General features: G+C 40.9%; 1 protein-coding gene across 2 annotated transcripts; it reads right to left on the bottom strand.

Annotated features, from left to right (window-relative positions):
* Positions 1-125: 125 nt before the first annotated feature.
* Positions 126-16,954, bottom strand: LOC120736029 (CD9 antigen-like). 2 transcript variants are annotated; one of them, XM_040035960.1, is made up of 8 exons: positions 16,727-16,954; positions 6,685-6,787; positions 2,894-2,991; positions 2,219-2,293; positions 2,024-2,125; positions 1,817-1,906; positions 1,499-1,582; positions 126-744 (listed from the first exon to the last, which is right to left on the bottom strand). In XM_040035960.1, exons 1-8 carry the CDS (start codon positions 16,793-16,795, stop codon positions 679-681), a joined length of 687 nt encoding a protein of 228 aa, XP_039891894.1. In that variant the 5' UTR covers positions 16,796-16,954; the 3' UTR covers positions 126-678. The 2 variants fall into 2 exon arrangements, with proteins under 2 accessions (XP_039891894.1, XP_039891895.1); XM_040035961.1 differs by lacking the exon at positions 16,727-16,954 and adding an exon at positions 13,244-13,501.
* Between the last annotated feature and the right edge of the window lie 318 nt (positions 16,955-17,272).

Genomic DNA, 17,272 nt, shown 5'->3' on the forward strand with positions numbered 1-17,272 from the left:
CCATTAATCTCATTTTTAATTTTTTAGAGTATGTTAAAATTGCATTAAATGTTTTCCTAACATTTGTACATTTGACTGTATTGTACCCCTTTAGCACTCAAAGCAAGCACTCCATTTAAGACAAATCTTTGTTTTAGTTCATTTATTTGACATCTTAAAGACATGAACTGCAATCATTAAATCATTTGCATAAAACTTATAAAATAAAAAAATAATCAAAGCTTTTAACACGCAGCTCTAAAACAAAACATGGGTCATTAACATTCATTTAGCTGCAAAAACCCTGTTAGCTCAAACGTTTAGCAGATTTTGTAAACATAACTTAAAAAGAAAGGATTTAAAGAAAATGGGGCGTCCACCAGGGGGCAGCAGAGTTGCAAAAGTCTCCTTTCACCTGCATATGCTCAAACCTGTCCTATTATGAAAAGTAGGTTTTTGATTTAAAAGATTGTATCAGTTATCACTTATCAGGTTACTTTGGGTATAAATAACTCGCTGCAGACCCCTACAGAGTGGAGGAATTAAAGAGGCGTCATTGAAAAGGAGCCATACTCTCACAGGTCGACGAAGCCATCCTGTACGGACCCAAGCAGCACACGGAGGGACAAATGTTGTTATTCTTTCTTAAATGATTTGAAGCAGCAGCAGAGTTAAAGGTGGACGGCGTTTAATGTGTTTTTACACATAGTCCCTAGACCTTTTAATGGCACAGCAGAGCATCATGCTGAAGATCATCCCGAAGATCTGCAGAGAGTCACAGGACACAGGAATGTGGCATTAAGAAATAAACCACACTGTTTACAAAAGTGTCAAAGTTTCCATAATTGTGTATTTTGATTATTTAAAATTTCACAATCTTGATAAGTTCATTTTAAATATTTTCTATGATAAAAATGGACCAACCCTGAATGAATGAATGAATAAAAATATCTATCTCTATCTATCCAATTCCACCTTCTTGAATGTAAATATTTAATATTTTTCTTGTTCTTCTATGAAAGAAAATAGTCCTTGGGGATTGATTTTTTGGTGGCATCAGGGCAGGCCAGTCAAATTTCAGGGGCCAAACCAAGTAGAATGTCTAGTTAGTGTGAAACTACCACACAGTTTGGTAGCTAGCCAATAAAAATCATAGCTAGTCATCATCAGACTTCATATTTAGCATTCTGTACTCATGACTGAGCCATAAACTCACCAGTAAAGTGTTTGATGTCATATATGAAGTAAGTAGTAATGTCGTTTTTCATAGATTTCTACACATATGAAAGTGTCTTTGCAACCACAGATGTCGCCCCTACTGGGGCCAGGTTTACAACATTTGTGAATTGGCTTTGTTTTTAATAAATAAATCACGAGCCAGACCCACTACTAGAACAATGAGACACTTGGCTTTTTCTAAACCAGCTGTCCTGACACATTCTAGGCTTTGTGCCAGTTTAACAACCATATGATAGCTTTACTTAAGGTTTCAGTACATGTGCATTAGTGGCAGACTCACCATAATGACTCCAATGCCGATGCCAACTCCACCAATGATGTGCAGCTTGTTGTTAAACACCTCGTCAATAGCAGCGGGACAGCTCTGAGGAGGGAAGCAGGACCGTGAAGCAAAAACAGGTGTGAGCTCCACATCTTATTTTAAACCAAATGTCTGATGCAAATGTGAGCTTGATTTCTACAAAGCCAGAATACCCTAGAGAAAAATGTTAGCTCTAGCACTTTTTAGTACAAATCTCTTAGATCTTAAAATGTTTAAGTAAAAATTTACATGATGTGACATGAGAGGTCATCTCCCTTTTGTTGCAGTCTGCCTTACCTTGGTGACGAGGACCTCCAGCCCCTCCTGCTTGGGGCAGATATCTCTGGCAGCATCGATCACTGTTCCTGTTGGACCGCAGCAGTCGAGCTGCAAGGGGGGGGGAGATAGCCCACACAGGTTAGGCAGTCATCTAAGAGAGCCATGTGTTCTGTTTCAAAATAAGGAAACAAGTTGCATAAAAGGTGTCCAGGTGTGTGTTCTCACTCCAAAGTGGATGAGGCGGAGGGTCTCCTTCAGCGCTGGTTGTTTGGTGTCCTTGTAGTTGGCGTAAGTCTGTTTATAAAACTCTGTGATGTCCTCCACCACCTGAAGACACACGGACAAAGTTAACACTCCTGTCAATCAACAAAGAATGTGTGCATGCATGCGTGCGAGAGACAGAAGGGGAGAGTTAGTTACCCGGTCGCTGTTGGAAAGACCCCAGATCCCGGCAGCCACTTCTGCAGCGAAGATGAGAAGCAGGAAGAAGAAGAACTAAACCGGAAAACAAGAAGATTTGGAGTGTAGACATGATTTTATTTGGTTATCAGTCCTGAAAGGAAACTGAGTGGGTTTTTACTTTTATCTGTCACTTTTGTCCAAAGTTTCCTCAACCAGTGGTAAAAACCATAGATTTATGTGTGGTGAACATAACATCAACACTTTTAAGTTGTTGTGCACCAGCTCTGCTGTTCACCTTTTCTGTGCACCTGAGCTCAAATAACAGATGACTAAGGAAGAGATGACCTGAAATGTAAGTTGAAACTAAAGCCATTTAATATTTAAAATGACGGCTCAGAGTAGATGTGATCACATCCACCAATTTCATATGACCATTTCAATCGCAGGACAAAAACATTTTGTAAAAACATAACAGCGAATCGCCACCAACAGTCACATCACACCGATGGAGCTGCAGCAGCCAACACGCTTGTGGTGAAATTGAGGAGTCTTTCCTGGTGATCGGTGTGATTACAGCCCAAACATCTCTGAAATGTGCCAACTGAAAAATCTGAGCATGAATTCATGATTCACAACAAAGTCACCAGTCTTTAATGTAATGTGGAGAAGTAAAACACAAAAGAAATCACTCACCAGTCCCAACATGCAAGGCGACTCTTTGATGGCTCCGCAGCATCCCAGGAAACCCACCACCATCATCAGAGCCCCTGCTGCGATCAGGATGTACACGCCTGCAACAAAACATTCAGATGGGCCAGAGGAAACAAGCATTCTGGGGTCACCTGTGCCTTTAAGTTCCCAAGGCCAGTTACAAAGGAGACACGATTAAATTAAAACTTATGCACATAATCTCAACCTCAGTGATATCAGCACCACACGGTTCAAAGTTACTGTTAGTCATTTCATTTTTTTGTTTTGTTAAATGGGATGTGATTCACTCTTTGATGTTCAATTCAACAGTTTAGCATTAGAACTTGATGCTCCATTCTTAGGTTTGTTGTTGACACAGATTTAAAAAAAAAAAAAAAAATTAAAGGATTAAGAACAGGTTCAGTTATCCACGTGACAATGTAATGCAAGCGTATCTGAGCGAGTGTGTCTGTCTGTGCGTGTGTGTGGCCCCTCGCCATACCATACAAGGCATGACTTCTTATCAACCAGTCGCACCCCGTACAGGTTGCGACCTTTCAACGGACTAAAGTGTAAAAAGCAGAAGCGACGAGGCTGCTCACTCAATCGTAGAAGCATGAAACCTAATAATGAGAAACATTTTATCAGCACGCACACACACACACACACACGAAAAATAGTTGGTACCCTTCGGTCAATGAAAGAAAAACTGACAATGGTCACAGACAAAAGTAATAATAAATAAAAATTCTATAAATGTTAACCAATGAAAGTCAGACATTGCTTTTCAACCATGCTTCAAAAGAATTATTTAAAAAAAAAAAAAAAAAATGCATGGAACAGGCCTGGACAAAAATGATGGTACCCACAAAATAATATTTTGTTGCACAACCTTTCGTTACTTTTCCTGTAACTGTCAATGAGACTTCTGCACCACTCAGGAGGTATTATGGTCCACTCCTCATGAGCAAACTGCTCCAGTTGTTTCCGGTTTGAAGGGCGCCTTTTCTAGACAGCATGTTTCAGCTCCTTCCAAAGATGCTCAATAGGATTGAGGTCAGAGCTCATAGAAGGCCACTTTAAAATAGTCCAATGTTTTCCTCTTAGCCATTCTTGGGTGTTTTTAGCTGTGTGTTTTGGGTCATTGTCCTGTTGCAAGACCCATGACTGTGACTGAGATCAAGCTTTCTGACACTGGCCAGCACATTTCTCTCTATAATCCTTGATAGTCTTGAGATTTCCTTGTACCCTGCACAGATTCAAGACACCCTGTACCAGATGCAGCAAAGCAGTGCCAGAACATAAAGCCTCCTCCATGTTTCACAGTAGGGACAGTGTTCTTTTCTAGATATGCTTCATTTTTCTGTCTGTGAACATAGAGCTGATGTGCCTTGGCAAAAAGTTCAAATTTTGTCTTATCTGTCCACAGGACATTCTCCCAGAAGCTTTGTGGCTTGTCAACATGTAGTTTGGCTTATTCCAGTCTGGCTTTTTTTTATGATTCGTTTTCAACAATGGGGTCTTCCTTGGTTGTCTCCCATGGAGTCCACGTTGGCTCAAACAACGATGCATGGTGCGATCTGACACTGATTTTCCTTGAGCATGAAGTTCAGCTTGGATCTCTTTAAAAGTCTTTCTGGGCTCTTTTGTTACCTTTCGGATTATCCGTCTCTTTGATCTGTCATCAATTTTCCTCCTGCGGCCACGTCCAGGGAGGTTGGCTACAGTCCCATGGATCTTAAATTCTGAATAACATGTGCAACTGTAGTAGGGTTGGGTTTTGATTATTGATTTATCAATTAAAATCAATTCTAGCTTGGATAACGATAATTTAAACTTTTTAAAATTATGCAAAATTGCAAAGTGCTTAGCTGTGTCTCTAATAAAACCTCTGTAACTTTGCTTCACTTCAGCAGCATCAGGTAATGTTCATATGTTGACTAATTACTTTCTTTTGTTTTTGATCTACTGCAGAATATTTTTAAGGTTATCTGCTATAAAAATCCCAGGCCAGGAAAATCACCTTCATGTTTTTCTGTGTTTTATCCTCAGTTACTTTGACACAAAGGCATCTGCTGTGATGCTTACACCTTTGATAAAGTCTCAAGTGTCAGCTTTCTTTTTATAGATATAAAAATATGGAAATGTACTGATACGTGATCAGAATTTTAATATTTCTGACTGAGGCAAATCGAATCAATTCTAGAAATTAGTGACGATACCCAGCCCTAAACTGTAGTCACAGGAACATCTAGCTGCTTTGAGATGGTCTTATAGCCTTTACCTTTAACATGCTTGTACTCTAGGGGTACCATAATTTTTTCCAGACCTGTTTCATGCATTTATTTTTTTAATAATTCAATTGAAGCATGGTTGAAAAGCAATGTCTGACTTTCATTGGTTTTAATTTATTATTACTTCTATCAGATTAAAGTTATTTCTGTGACCATTGTGAGTTTTTCTTTCATTGACCGAAGGGTACCAACAACTTTGTCCACGTCTGTATATCTTAGCACAAATGACAATCTCAAAAGCATCAACTCTAACAGAACCCATGCTTTGTTTCTAATAAAATGTCAGTGAGTGTACAGGTGCATGTGGAAGGCTGATTGGAAATCAGCCCTGATTTACCTGCTCAAGCCTTTTAAAAATGTAAATGTACATCAGTGATTTGCATTCTGGCTCATAGAGCTGCTGCCGCTCTGATTCGAACAGACACGAAGGCCTGAGACGTACCAGAAGCTGTTTTTAATGAGGAGTTATTTATCAAAAACACCTTCAGTCACGATCTGGTGAGTGGGAATCAGCTGCAGGGTGATTTAGAGCGATGATTCGACACTTCAACGGTGACTTCATGAGGATGAATCATAAACAGGCTGTCGGATAACAACAACAGTGAGCGCATGAGCCACACACACAAATACTCCTCCAAAGCCGTTATTAAGATGTTTGTCATGTCAGGCCCGTCCTCCGTCTACTCTCTGCCCACTTCTCTTATCAGTTTGATGGATGCAATGCACAAAGACGGGAGGGTGGGACAGTTCCTCCGGGAATACAGAAGTCTGAGAACAAAGGAGTCCCTGTGCGCCGGGAAGAATGAGCGCTATGTGTGGAGGGATCTGCCGGGTTGGACGAGCCGCCTCGCTGTGGACCAACTTTGGCCTCAGCTGCCCTCCGAGTGCCCCGCCTCTCTGAGGTCAGGTTATATCCACGTCCAGAGCCCCACAGAGCTAAATGCAGCTGTAGTGCATTTAATTAGAAATTATGACTTCCTCCACAAATATAAAGATTTCATTCTAGAAACAACGCTGTGGTTGTTAATAAACAGGACGAAGTGGTTACTGGGGACTATTTTCAGCTGCAGATTATTCGGCACGGTTTTTGCTGGTTTGAGTGAAATGAGCAGTGTGAGACTTCACATTGATAGGACAGCATGATAAAACGAACAGACTCGTAATGTGCGTCAAAGCTACACTACAGACACGTCAGCTTTAATTACAACAACACCCACCACCACCATCACTCCATGGCAGGTTCAAAGACCATGATAGTGGAGTAGGAGCTGATCATTTCCCCGTCTTTCTGTGCACTTTGAATCTTTGTATGTTCTTTTTGTTATTTTGTGGTTTATGGTTGTGAGATATCCAAAAATGTAAAAGTGAAGCTGCTGCGATTAAGATGCTTCACCTCTGCTCTATAAAGGGTTCTTGCCATCCTCAAGGTTATTCTCCTTCATGGTCTTTTGTTTCCATGTAAGTGTTTTGCATCCAGGGTTTAACCAGCAGAGGCCTTACCCGTAAAGAAGACAGAGGGCGACTCCTCCCCTTCGAACAGTCCTGCCGTCCTGGAGTCAAAACGCAGCCAGAGTCCCACAGCGAGCACGCCGGTTCCTGCCAGCTGCAAGACGAAAAACATGTTTACTGACTCTGAAGGAGGTTTAATGTTCTCTCCGTGAGACTATATTCAAATACTAGTGTCATTTTGCACATTTGTCCTCATTTACAGATATTTACAGATAACATGAGTTTCTCTGTGGTTTAAGCAAAAAGATACAGAACTAGCAACTGAGCCAAGAAAAGGACTGAAGTCAGAGAGAAACTGAGCCTCTACACTTCTATCCAACCGCAAGGGTCGCCCCCTGGTGGGCATAAAAAACCCCAATGCACCTGTAAAGGCAGTTTGACGCAGACTTCATTTTTCATACAAGCAGAAGCTATGTCCATGTCTGTGGTCTGAACCTGCAGAAATGCTTCTAAAGCAGGCATTGCAGCACGTGTGACCTTGTTCCTGATGTTTGGAAGAACACTGTGCTCACAACAAGGCAAGTTAACAGAACCAGCACCACCGGAGCACTTTTTCAAATTATTGAGTTATTATCCACTCTTAAAATAATGAAGGCACATACAGCTCAAGTCTGTCGCATTAACAGACACTTTCATCAAATCCAACAACAGCTGTAGGCGCGGGTCGATAATTCCGGGGTCTAAGACACAGGCAACACCGGTTAGCAATTACCGGTTAGATACAGAGAGAAGAAGTGAAAAGCCCGAATGAGGCTGGATTTGAGAAGTATCACCTGACTGAAACCACAAGGCTCACCTGGACCTGCCTCACAGCACTCCACTGTCCTCACACTGTATACTCGAACGATGACCGTAGAAAAAATAAAAAATAAAGCACACAACAAAAGAACAAAAGGAAAAGATGCTGCAGTGTACATTACATCAGAGGCAACTTTATCCTAAACATCTGAGTTAACTCATAAGAAACAGACTATAACAGCACGATAATCTGAGACATGCTCAAACAAGGAGAGTGTTTGATGTGAACGTTATTTAGAGATTGGGGGTTAAACAGCATGCAGACACATGAAGAGGTGGACACCCACACAGTGGCAGCTGATCGAGTATAAAGCATCCTACCTTAGACAATAACCAGATTAATCCTGCTTTGCAGTGATTTACAACTGATGTTGTGTTAAAAAACACAGAAAACTACTGAGACCATGAACTCATCACTGAACTTATGGACCCATCACAGTCGTTTAGACAGGTGTTAGAAAACAGCTGCTCAGAGCAAAATGAAAGAACAACTGGCTTTTGTAAGGTATGATGATGTGATGCTTCACTGTTGCAAAACTATGTGCAGCTAGTATGGAATGCAATGGTTTCATATTCAAATCAAAGTATGTTAGTGTGGATGAATAAGAATTCCTTTCATTGAAGGTGAACATGAGGCTAACGTTTGAGCAATGAAGTTCGACTTGCTGCCCGGCTTATTCTCCTGAATCCAGACCAACCCAATCACAGAGGAGCCATCCAGGAAACATGACTTCAGTACATGTGGAGCCTCTGCACAACGGAGACTTAGATATGAAGGCATCCACAGATAAATAAATGACAGCCATACTTTGTCTCAAACAGTAATTACCCACTACCATGACTCAGAATCACCTCAGCAACCACAAAACAGTTTACATCAACTCTTTGTTGCCACCCAAATAACTCCCATAATATCCTGCAGCATGACGCTGACGTCTGTTGTTGTGCAACAGGGAGTATATGAAGCACACAGCATGAAGCATTCAGGCCGAATGGCAACACTTTGCCCCAACATGTCCTCCGTCTGGTTCCTCCTACGGTCTGCTGACCATGATTCAGGTTTTTGGTTTTTTGGGGTGGGGGTGCTGTCTGTAAATCAAGGTCTTGAATTCTCTCTTGAAAGTTTGACTAACTCAAATATAACTCCAAATACAATTCCAAAAATATTTGGCAAATTAAAATTTTGAGATATCAACTCAAAATTTTAAATTACTTCTGTCTGACAATTCTACCCTGTTGGACAGCTTTATTTTTCTAGCCAGCATTAGCTCACCAAGGCATACAAATAATATCACAACGAGCGTAGCAGCTAGTAGCTTACCTTGTTTTCTAATGTCATTGGGGAAAATTCCCTTTCATTGTTAGTTTTGTATGCTAGCATTAGCTAGTGTATCATCCTTTTATTGCTGTTAACCAGAATCCTTAACAAAGAAACACCTTAATATGGGCGTTAGAGGCAACAGAGGGTTAGAGTTAAATAACAATCTGTTAAAATGTTTCAAGTAGCAAATATTTAATTCATTAAAAAGTATTAGCTAACATGCTGAAGCACAGCTGTAAATACCCAACTGAGTTTGAGGATCATCACACCATTGTTTTCTGTACAATACTAGACTTTCATTAAACCCACAGCACAAGTTGACTGGCTGTACTGTACTGTGAACACTGTAGTGCCAGGTTATCAAATAAATGCTCCAACAGATAAAACATGAAGATGAATACTCGTAGGCGAGGCCTGTAGTCAATTGCAAGCTAGAGCAGACATGAACACAGTTTAAGCCTTTACAGAAAAGTTTAATCTCCCTACAGAGACTAAAACAGCATCAGGCTGTAAACATGTAGGAGAATTAGAGGCATCAGCTGCATAATTCATACACCTCTAAAAGCAAACACCATTGCTTTCATTCACTTTTATCACACAACTGTGTGTTTCAGCAGGGTTTCTGGCTCCATGTCAGATTAACCTGTAAGTCAGTCATCCAAACTGGGATGCACAGACTTGCCTGAAACATCATAAGGAGGGTCATTTTCTATCAACACGACAAATATAACGCCTTGGGCTGCTCAACTTTGCCTCTGTGTGTGACCTCAATGTGAGTAAACTGAAAGTAGAAATCTTCCAGCAATCAGAGCCACACCTGTAACTGTCAGCATGTGACATCATCCCATCGCTGGTTTGTCAGCATTAAGTCAGCCAGGCACACCTTATGATCATCATCAGTAAATCTTTCCAAACGTAGCCTCGAGCTTAAAGAATGCAGGATCAGTTTGCTTTATTTGCCTTGCAGTCGTTGTTTGATCCAACCACTCGCTCTGTAAAGAATGAAGTGAGGTTTAAGCCTCTGCACCTTTCACTAGTGTCACTCCATCTCAATGCAACTTTCCACTTCTCATCTCTACACTGTGTTGCAATAAACAGGGCTAGAATAGCAGGAGTCCATGTTAACATGAAAATAGAGCATTTTAAAATATCTGTCATAGACAGCAGAAGTCAGAAATGACCCCATCATGTTGTGAAAGTAAAGTACCACATCTTACCTGCTACTGTTTGAATGCAAGTATTAGTTAATGTATGATGGATAACTTTCCACTCATTCTTCATTTAATCATCCCTATCTAATTATATATAGTATATTGTCCAGACTAGTCAGCAGATATTCAAATGAATCTCTTCACAGATCAATAGATTTAAATTCCAGTATCTGTATATGAATATTGAGACATTATCAATGCGCTACCATTAACTGCAGTTCCTCTTGTCCACTTGAGTCGATCCCTGTCTACACTCAGGTTAAAACATCCCACTTTACTTTTTTAAAAAAAAAAAAAAGAAAAAACACAAACAAACAAAAAAAAAAAAAAAAAAAAAAAAAAAAATCATGTTCACAGGCAGCTATGAAAACTATTTTAGTCTCAGTGGGTAGTTTCAGCTTTCATAACTGCAGGTGGTAACTTTATCACGAACCATGAGCCTCCTAGACACAAATCTGAGGGAGTAAACTCGATTTTCAGCCCAGTTTAGAAGAATGATCTTACAAATCATACGGCTTCATGTCGGGCACACACAGTCCACTTCAGTTTCAGTAAATTAAAGTAAAGTGAAAATCGCTGGTTATGAACAATGGCAGAGTTCATGTGAGAAGCCTCGCATCACTCTCACGCTTGTCTAGTGCACCATTACCAACATTTGCAGAATATTTAACATGAATTAACCCAAATAAACATTTTGTCATTAATTTGTAACAATTAAAAAATAAAAATAAAAAACACTTAAATTAAAAAGATATAGAAAAAAGAAAAGAAAGGACGTCTGGCATCCTGAATGCTGGGGATGTTGGTATTAGTGAACCACAAACACTCTAGGGACTCGAGTGTTGTGTGTGGAGGAGATGAAAACAGCATTTTCCCCTGAGGTTCATGTTGGCTCTCATTAACCACAGAGCTGCTCTGCAGCACTATTAGCCATGCAGAAACAACAATAACCATGACGAGGTTAGTGTTTGGGAGTTCTGGCGATGCACAGGCTGGTGCCACCTAACAGCGAATCAAAAGTAGAATTTCTCCCATGTTTTGGAAAATAAAACTGCAGTTTTTGTGAATGGAGTCTGGTGAAGTGTAACTGCTTGTGAGGACAGGTGAAGCAATACTGATTCCAGGTGTGATAAAAATTAGTGGTGCTGTTGAACCTACAGCTCTTCACACTGTGGGAAACTTCTTCAGGTTAATAATCAGAAACACTCGAGGCCGACTCAAAGTAAAATCAGTCTAATCTCACGTTTGTGTTTGGAGGAGGGGGCCGTGCCTCAGATCACGCTGTCGCCTCATTTGTCGAGTCAGAGCTGATTTTGGTGTCATTACACACTAAAGCCATGGACACATACCGTCAAAACAGCGATTAGGCTCAGAGCAGCTGTTTGTGCTCTGTACTGTGAGGTAACAAGAGCAACGACAGCAGGCAGCGTGGATGCAGAGGACTCAAACACTCGCAGATAAAAACCTTCCACATATCACAGTAGCATCCTTTATGGGGCAATAGACGAACTTAAATTAGAGGGCAGGGTGGTCCACCAATGAGATTGAGTCCTACAGGACAAAAGACCATTTAACAGCCGGAGGTGACGCACTGCAGAGACACAGCAACACATTTTCCAGTCCCCTGGAAGTTTATCACTCACTCCAGTCCTCTCATCAGTGCTGGCATAAATTTCTGACAGGTGCACATTGTAAAATAATGACCTGACATCCTAGCAGTGCAGCTTCAGCACACCTGAGTCATATGCAAATCATTTCTTTTCTTAATAATATACACACCGTTTAGACTTAGTAGGTCAGACCTACGCCTCGGGTTTTACCTCATGTCTAACCTGTTTTTATTTGCATTTATCAAAACCATTTAAAAAGCATTCCAGTTGAACTGTAGTGGTTGAAGCTTCTGTTACCGTCCCTGTATATTTCCCCCCTCGTGGTCCACAACCCACAGTTTGAGAACTGTTTCTTTGCAAGCAGTTTCTTTGCAGATTTAATGCCATTTATTCACAGTCTGTTTAAAATCTGTGATTTTTAGACTTGATTCTGTAATTTCTGTAAAATCCCTCATCCTGGAGATGAATCAGGAGGCTTGGGGATCATTCACTCTCTCACCTGTATGTGTGTGAGTGTGACGTCACCTTAACATAAAAGTGGCTCAAAGCTACCCGGCCAGTTCTCTTTGTTCTGTCCTGCATGCTGCATGCACTGCACCAAACCACCAAGTCAGGCTGTAATTTCATGCTGCCCTACAGTCACTGCAGTTCTTGAGCAAATTAGCCACTCGTTTATCTTGCTCTTTCATTTTGAGTCACTCTGTGCGTTTTCCAAGCATGTCCATCTGTCTGCAGTCAAGGAAATGACATTCTTCGGTCTCCTGCCCATCTTCGTTCCTTCGCCTTAAACTGCATTAACTTTTGAATCAGTTTTAGCAAATATGTCAAAACTCAGATGTGCTGTGTCATTCCATGTCAGTTCCACCTGACCATCTACCTGACCATAAAGGGGAACATTTTAGGAAATTCCATCTAGAAAATTCCTTAAACTCCTGCAACAGTGAGTCATCCATCACTCATCCATCCGTCTGACCACAATTCACAAGCCCCCCCCCCCCCCCATCCTTCAGTATGACGTGATGATTTCACATATTTTAATGCTTTTAATGGCTGTGGTTGCCACAGACCAAGTACTCAAAATACTCCTGAAGTCAAATCCTTTTGCATCAGAGGTGAACGAGATTGTGACCGTATCAAAGGCACCAGAACTTCTCGACAGTCTTGTGATGGACTGCAAGGTTGATAAACTGTCACAGCACTGATGATTTAGTTTGCAGAAGCAACAAACTGCAGCATTTACAGAGATTAGTGTGGAACATAAAATAAAGACTAGAAGCGAATTAAAAGCAACGATTTGTGAGCTGAAACTCCCCAGAAGGAAGTGTTATGTGGGTTTGCATGAGGCCACTTTGATTCTTTCAAAGAGCCTCGATGACAAAAGCACGAATTTAATGATGGTTTTAGAGGTTTGAAGCTCCCAAAACATCAAAAATAGTCAAATTATTAAAGATTTTGTGGCTCCAGGCAAACATAAACTCTGCCTGTGTTTTAGATTGTGAGTCTTTCCTGAAATCTGATCCAGTCACAGAAACCATCAAACAATCAAACAAAGCAGCATAATCCAAAGCAACCAAACCACTTCAGTCCACTCACTAAACCAGGCTACGTACCCAGAAGAGAAAGTTGAAGATAAACACCAGGTACTTGATGCACTGTTGTCCCTTCATGGTGCTCGGATCTGTTTATATCTTCTTACGCAGAAAAATGGAAGAAAAAGCGTCCTGAGTGTCACACAGTGAGGAGGAGAAGGAGAACGAAGAGAGGTGACAGAGAGAGGCAGCTTTTGTTGTGAGCCACACCCTGCTGAGCACTCACCTGGCTGAGGGAGGAGCTAGAGGGGGATTGGATGTGTGCTGCATAACCCAGTTTGTCTAACACAGGTGAAGGCATTTAACACCTCTTGACTTTTCTAAATACTCAGGAAAGGTGCCTCAGTGCTTCTTGTTTTACCCCCTTTAACACTTCCTTTATGAAACAAGATGTCAACTCCTAACTCACTGTGGACCACCATTAATTAAAAACCTCCATATACCTCACATGTGGCTCATAAATGTTAATCGACACTGTGTTTCTCAGTTTGATTGGCTGCTAGACTTGAGGCTGAGAGAAAATCTGCTTCCTGTGTGAAGAACAAAGATTTATATCAAATGATTCAGTTTAAAGTTTGATTATCTTTCATTTATGTGGCTTCAATAACAGCCTTTAAATCAAAGTGGCCACACCACTAATGTCAGTTTCCATGGGGATGAATTATGAATAAATTCACCCACAGTACAATTCATAGAAAGGTTTAAACCATCCATAGAGAGCACAGAGGCTGTAAACATGTTTATTTCTGCTTTTTTTAGGTGACATCATGCAAATACTGTTCAAGAGCAGTCTGCCAATTTGGACATGATACAACCGCCGGTTGCTAGGGAAATAATGTGGCAGTAGTTCCTGGAGGTTTCTGCCTCTCACTGAGGGAAATCAGCTCTAAAGAAGCTGCTGCACCAAAAACCTCCTTCTGGTTTCTTTGGTTGTCTGCAGTTTGTCTGCAAATACTCTAAACTGCTAAAGCAGTTAAAGCAGTAAAGGTTGGAAAATGGGAAATGGACAAGATTCGCCTTCAAAGTAAAAGCTGTGTCTGAGCGCTGCAGCCAATGTGTTACAAAGGGGACGACCTTTAATTTGAAGGGAAATCTTTTTTTCACTGTCTCACTACAGCTCAGAGAGTAGCTGGAGAGGAAATCTACATGCAAACTTCCAAAGCAACCACAAGGTTTTTGGCAACAGGTTGGGGAATACTTAATTTTCCCAAGCAACAGGTGGCTGCCAGGGTTGTCACTGACTGGTCTGTGTAACCGAAGCTTTAACAATCACATTCTCAGCAACCACTGGTCAGGGAACCCAGTTTCCCCTCATGACACGTGGTCTCTAAGTCCGTTTGACTCGAGGTGTCCAAGTTAACATCAAGTGTCTGCAAAGCCTCATTAAAGTTAACCCTATATCATAGGGCGACCATATTTTGATTTCCAAAAAAGAGGACACTTGCGCCAGTCACAAAGAACTTTAATAATACAGTTTGCTTAAAGAAAACGTTAACATATTTAAACTTTGCCTTCTCTGTGCGGTTAATGAATGGTGAAATAAAAATATGTCATATAAGCTTTTAGAAGTCAGCGAGTGCAAAAAAAGAGGACAGTTGGTCACCCTACTATATCTTCACAATAATGTTGGTGACGCTGCAGCAACCAATCACATTGTCTCAGCGTTCAGTTAGAATTAGCCCAGAATTTGGCTCATGCTATTAAAAGCTATCTCTAGCAAACCAACATGAGTAACAAAAATTTGGCTAACAGCAAACCTAACTTGATAATATATTTATTATATTATATAAATCAATAAAGGAAACACTTGAATAATAAAAACACTGATACTCTTCCAGTTCAACCTCTGTGCTGCACAGCTGGACTCATGCTGTCAGTTTTACCTCCATACTCCTGCGTTTGGCTTTAAAAACAGATAAAAAAAAGACGAGCTGTTTCAGAGGAATCACAAACAAAAACTCCACAGGTGTATGCTCACACCTCTTGGGAGACTCATTGTTTGCTGCAGTAACTCAACGCTGCATTGGCTCCCAGTGGACCCAGTGAAACCAACAACGTCGGCTTTGTTTCCGGCCTCCGTTATCTCTCTTTTGTTCGTCACTCTCGTTCTCTCTAAGGATGTCTTTAGTGATAAGCTGCTGTTGTTTGTTGAGCTCAAACTCTGATGGCTTGACTGAACTCGATCATTCATCAGAGAAAGTGAGTGAGCAGTTCGACATAAATGAGTGAAAAAACTGGTACAAATAATTTAATCCTTAAAAAGATTTGTTCTGCTCATTTTCAGCTCCATGTTTTTATTCATAGACTCCATCAGAGGAGCTTTGGATGATTCACAGTTCAAAATAATCCCCATCTGTCCTGTGTGCTGAATGATATGAAGCTTATCAACAATAGCTTAACAGAGTCAATAAGGAAGCACTTAATATTCCACTTTAATGTCCCATATGGAACAAATCAGACATTTGATTCCCTTTAACTCAGTTCATATAGTCCAGGGTGTACCCTGCTTTTCAGACCCTGAGATGGATATCTAGATTAGAAGATGGTTGATGGATGGTTGATTTATTTCAGATTTTTAACCTTTTCTTTTTTCATTTTCAATATGAGTTTGTAGCGTAGCAGGTGGTAGTAAAAATACGTTTTAAAAAACGATAAGATTTGTGAGAGTTTTTTCATTTTAATAATAAAAAAGAAGTTATTTCTTTGAACTGATGGATGAATTTAAAATGTACATCAGGACTTTTAACATGTAAAGGAGTGTTTTACATTCCTGAGGTGGAGGTGTGGACCCGAGGCTGGCCCTTCGACCCTTTGACCTCTGCCCTGAGAAATCATTCAGACTTTTAAGGAGCCATCCTTCAGACTGCCTTAAGCTTCCTCGCTGCACAGGACACCTGAGTAGGAGGTGAAAGCACTGATTAGGCAACCGCTCTGTCTTTGAATGACGTGTTAGGCTCATCTACGCCCCCTACTGGATTTCTGAACTACTGCAAAACCAACGAAACTTTAAAGTCACCAGAAATGAACACCATCAACTAGCAGGCTGTTTAGTACTCTGAGGAGCACCGAAGCTATTCCGGTGGTTTGTCATGTCTCTGCACTTTATTGACGCTTTCCGTGGGGTTTTCCTTTAATTTGTCAGCTGTCTACAGCTGCTGCAACAGCATCCCAGAATGTCAGAAACAAGAAAACAGAAAAATGCCAAGTGCGGTTTTAGTGGATAGTTACACAAACACAAAATTAATATTATCAGCTTCATATAAAAGAGCACACACAAACCGGAACGACTTTAAACAAAACACACTAGTGTTCAAAATGCCATATGCTAAATCAAAACAAGACGCTCCTCGGTTCGTCTCTGTTAAACACAAATCACATCACACAAAAATACATTTTCATCTTTCCAGGCTCAAATTTGAGAGATGAAGACTCATTTCTGTGCGCAAATGAATAAACACGGGCGGCTGGAGCTTTAAATATTTCATCCCGCGTGTTTAAACTTACCCAGAAGACGAAGTTGAAGATGAAGAGCGCGTACTTTACGCACAGCTCCCAGCTAGTTAGAGCCGTCATCCCTGCGGAGTGTTCAGCCGTGTTCGGACTAATTCGGTCTTGAAATTATCTCCTATTTCTCGCTCAGTGATGTTCGTGGTTCCTGCTGTCGACCTGTCGCTGTTTGCTCGGCTCTGCTCGGCTCAGTTCGGACAGCCTCCGATCAGATCAGCTGCTGCTGGGAGGAAACAGACAATCGACTGCTCGACACCCACAGAGAGAGAGAGAGATCTCTGTACGTCTTTGTCTTTTGTTTGGACTTTTGTTCATCACAGGACCGAACATCAAACTTCTGAATAAAACAATTCTCCAGATTTATTAAAAACGAAACCACAAGTCTAACAAAAATCCCGTTTCCGTCAAATCTACAGAGAACAGCCTCAGAAACTGAAATACCACAGTCAGAAATAAACACTGTGTTCTCTCATATTTATTAAAACCGTGAATCAAAATCAGAGTTCAAACATTCAAATGTTTGACTGTAAGCCGTGTGAGTCT

The sequence above is a fragment of the Simochromis diagramma genome, unplaced genomic scaffold (assembly GCF_900408965.1).
Source record: "Simochromis diagramma unplaced genomic scaffold, fSimDia1.1 OVJJ01000816.1, whole genome shotgun sequence".
Taxonomy (NCBI): domain Eukaryota; kingdom Metazoa; phylum Chordata; class Actinopteri; order Cichliformes; family Cichlidae; genus Simochromis; species Simochromis diagramma.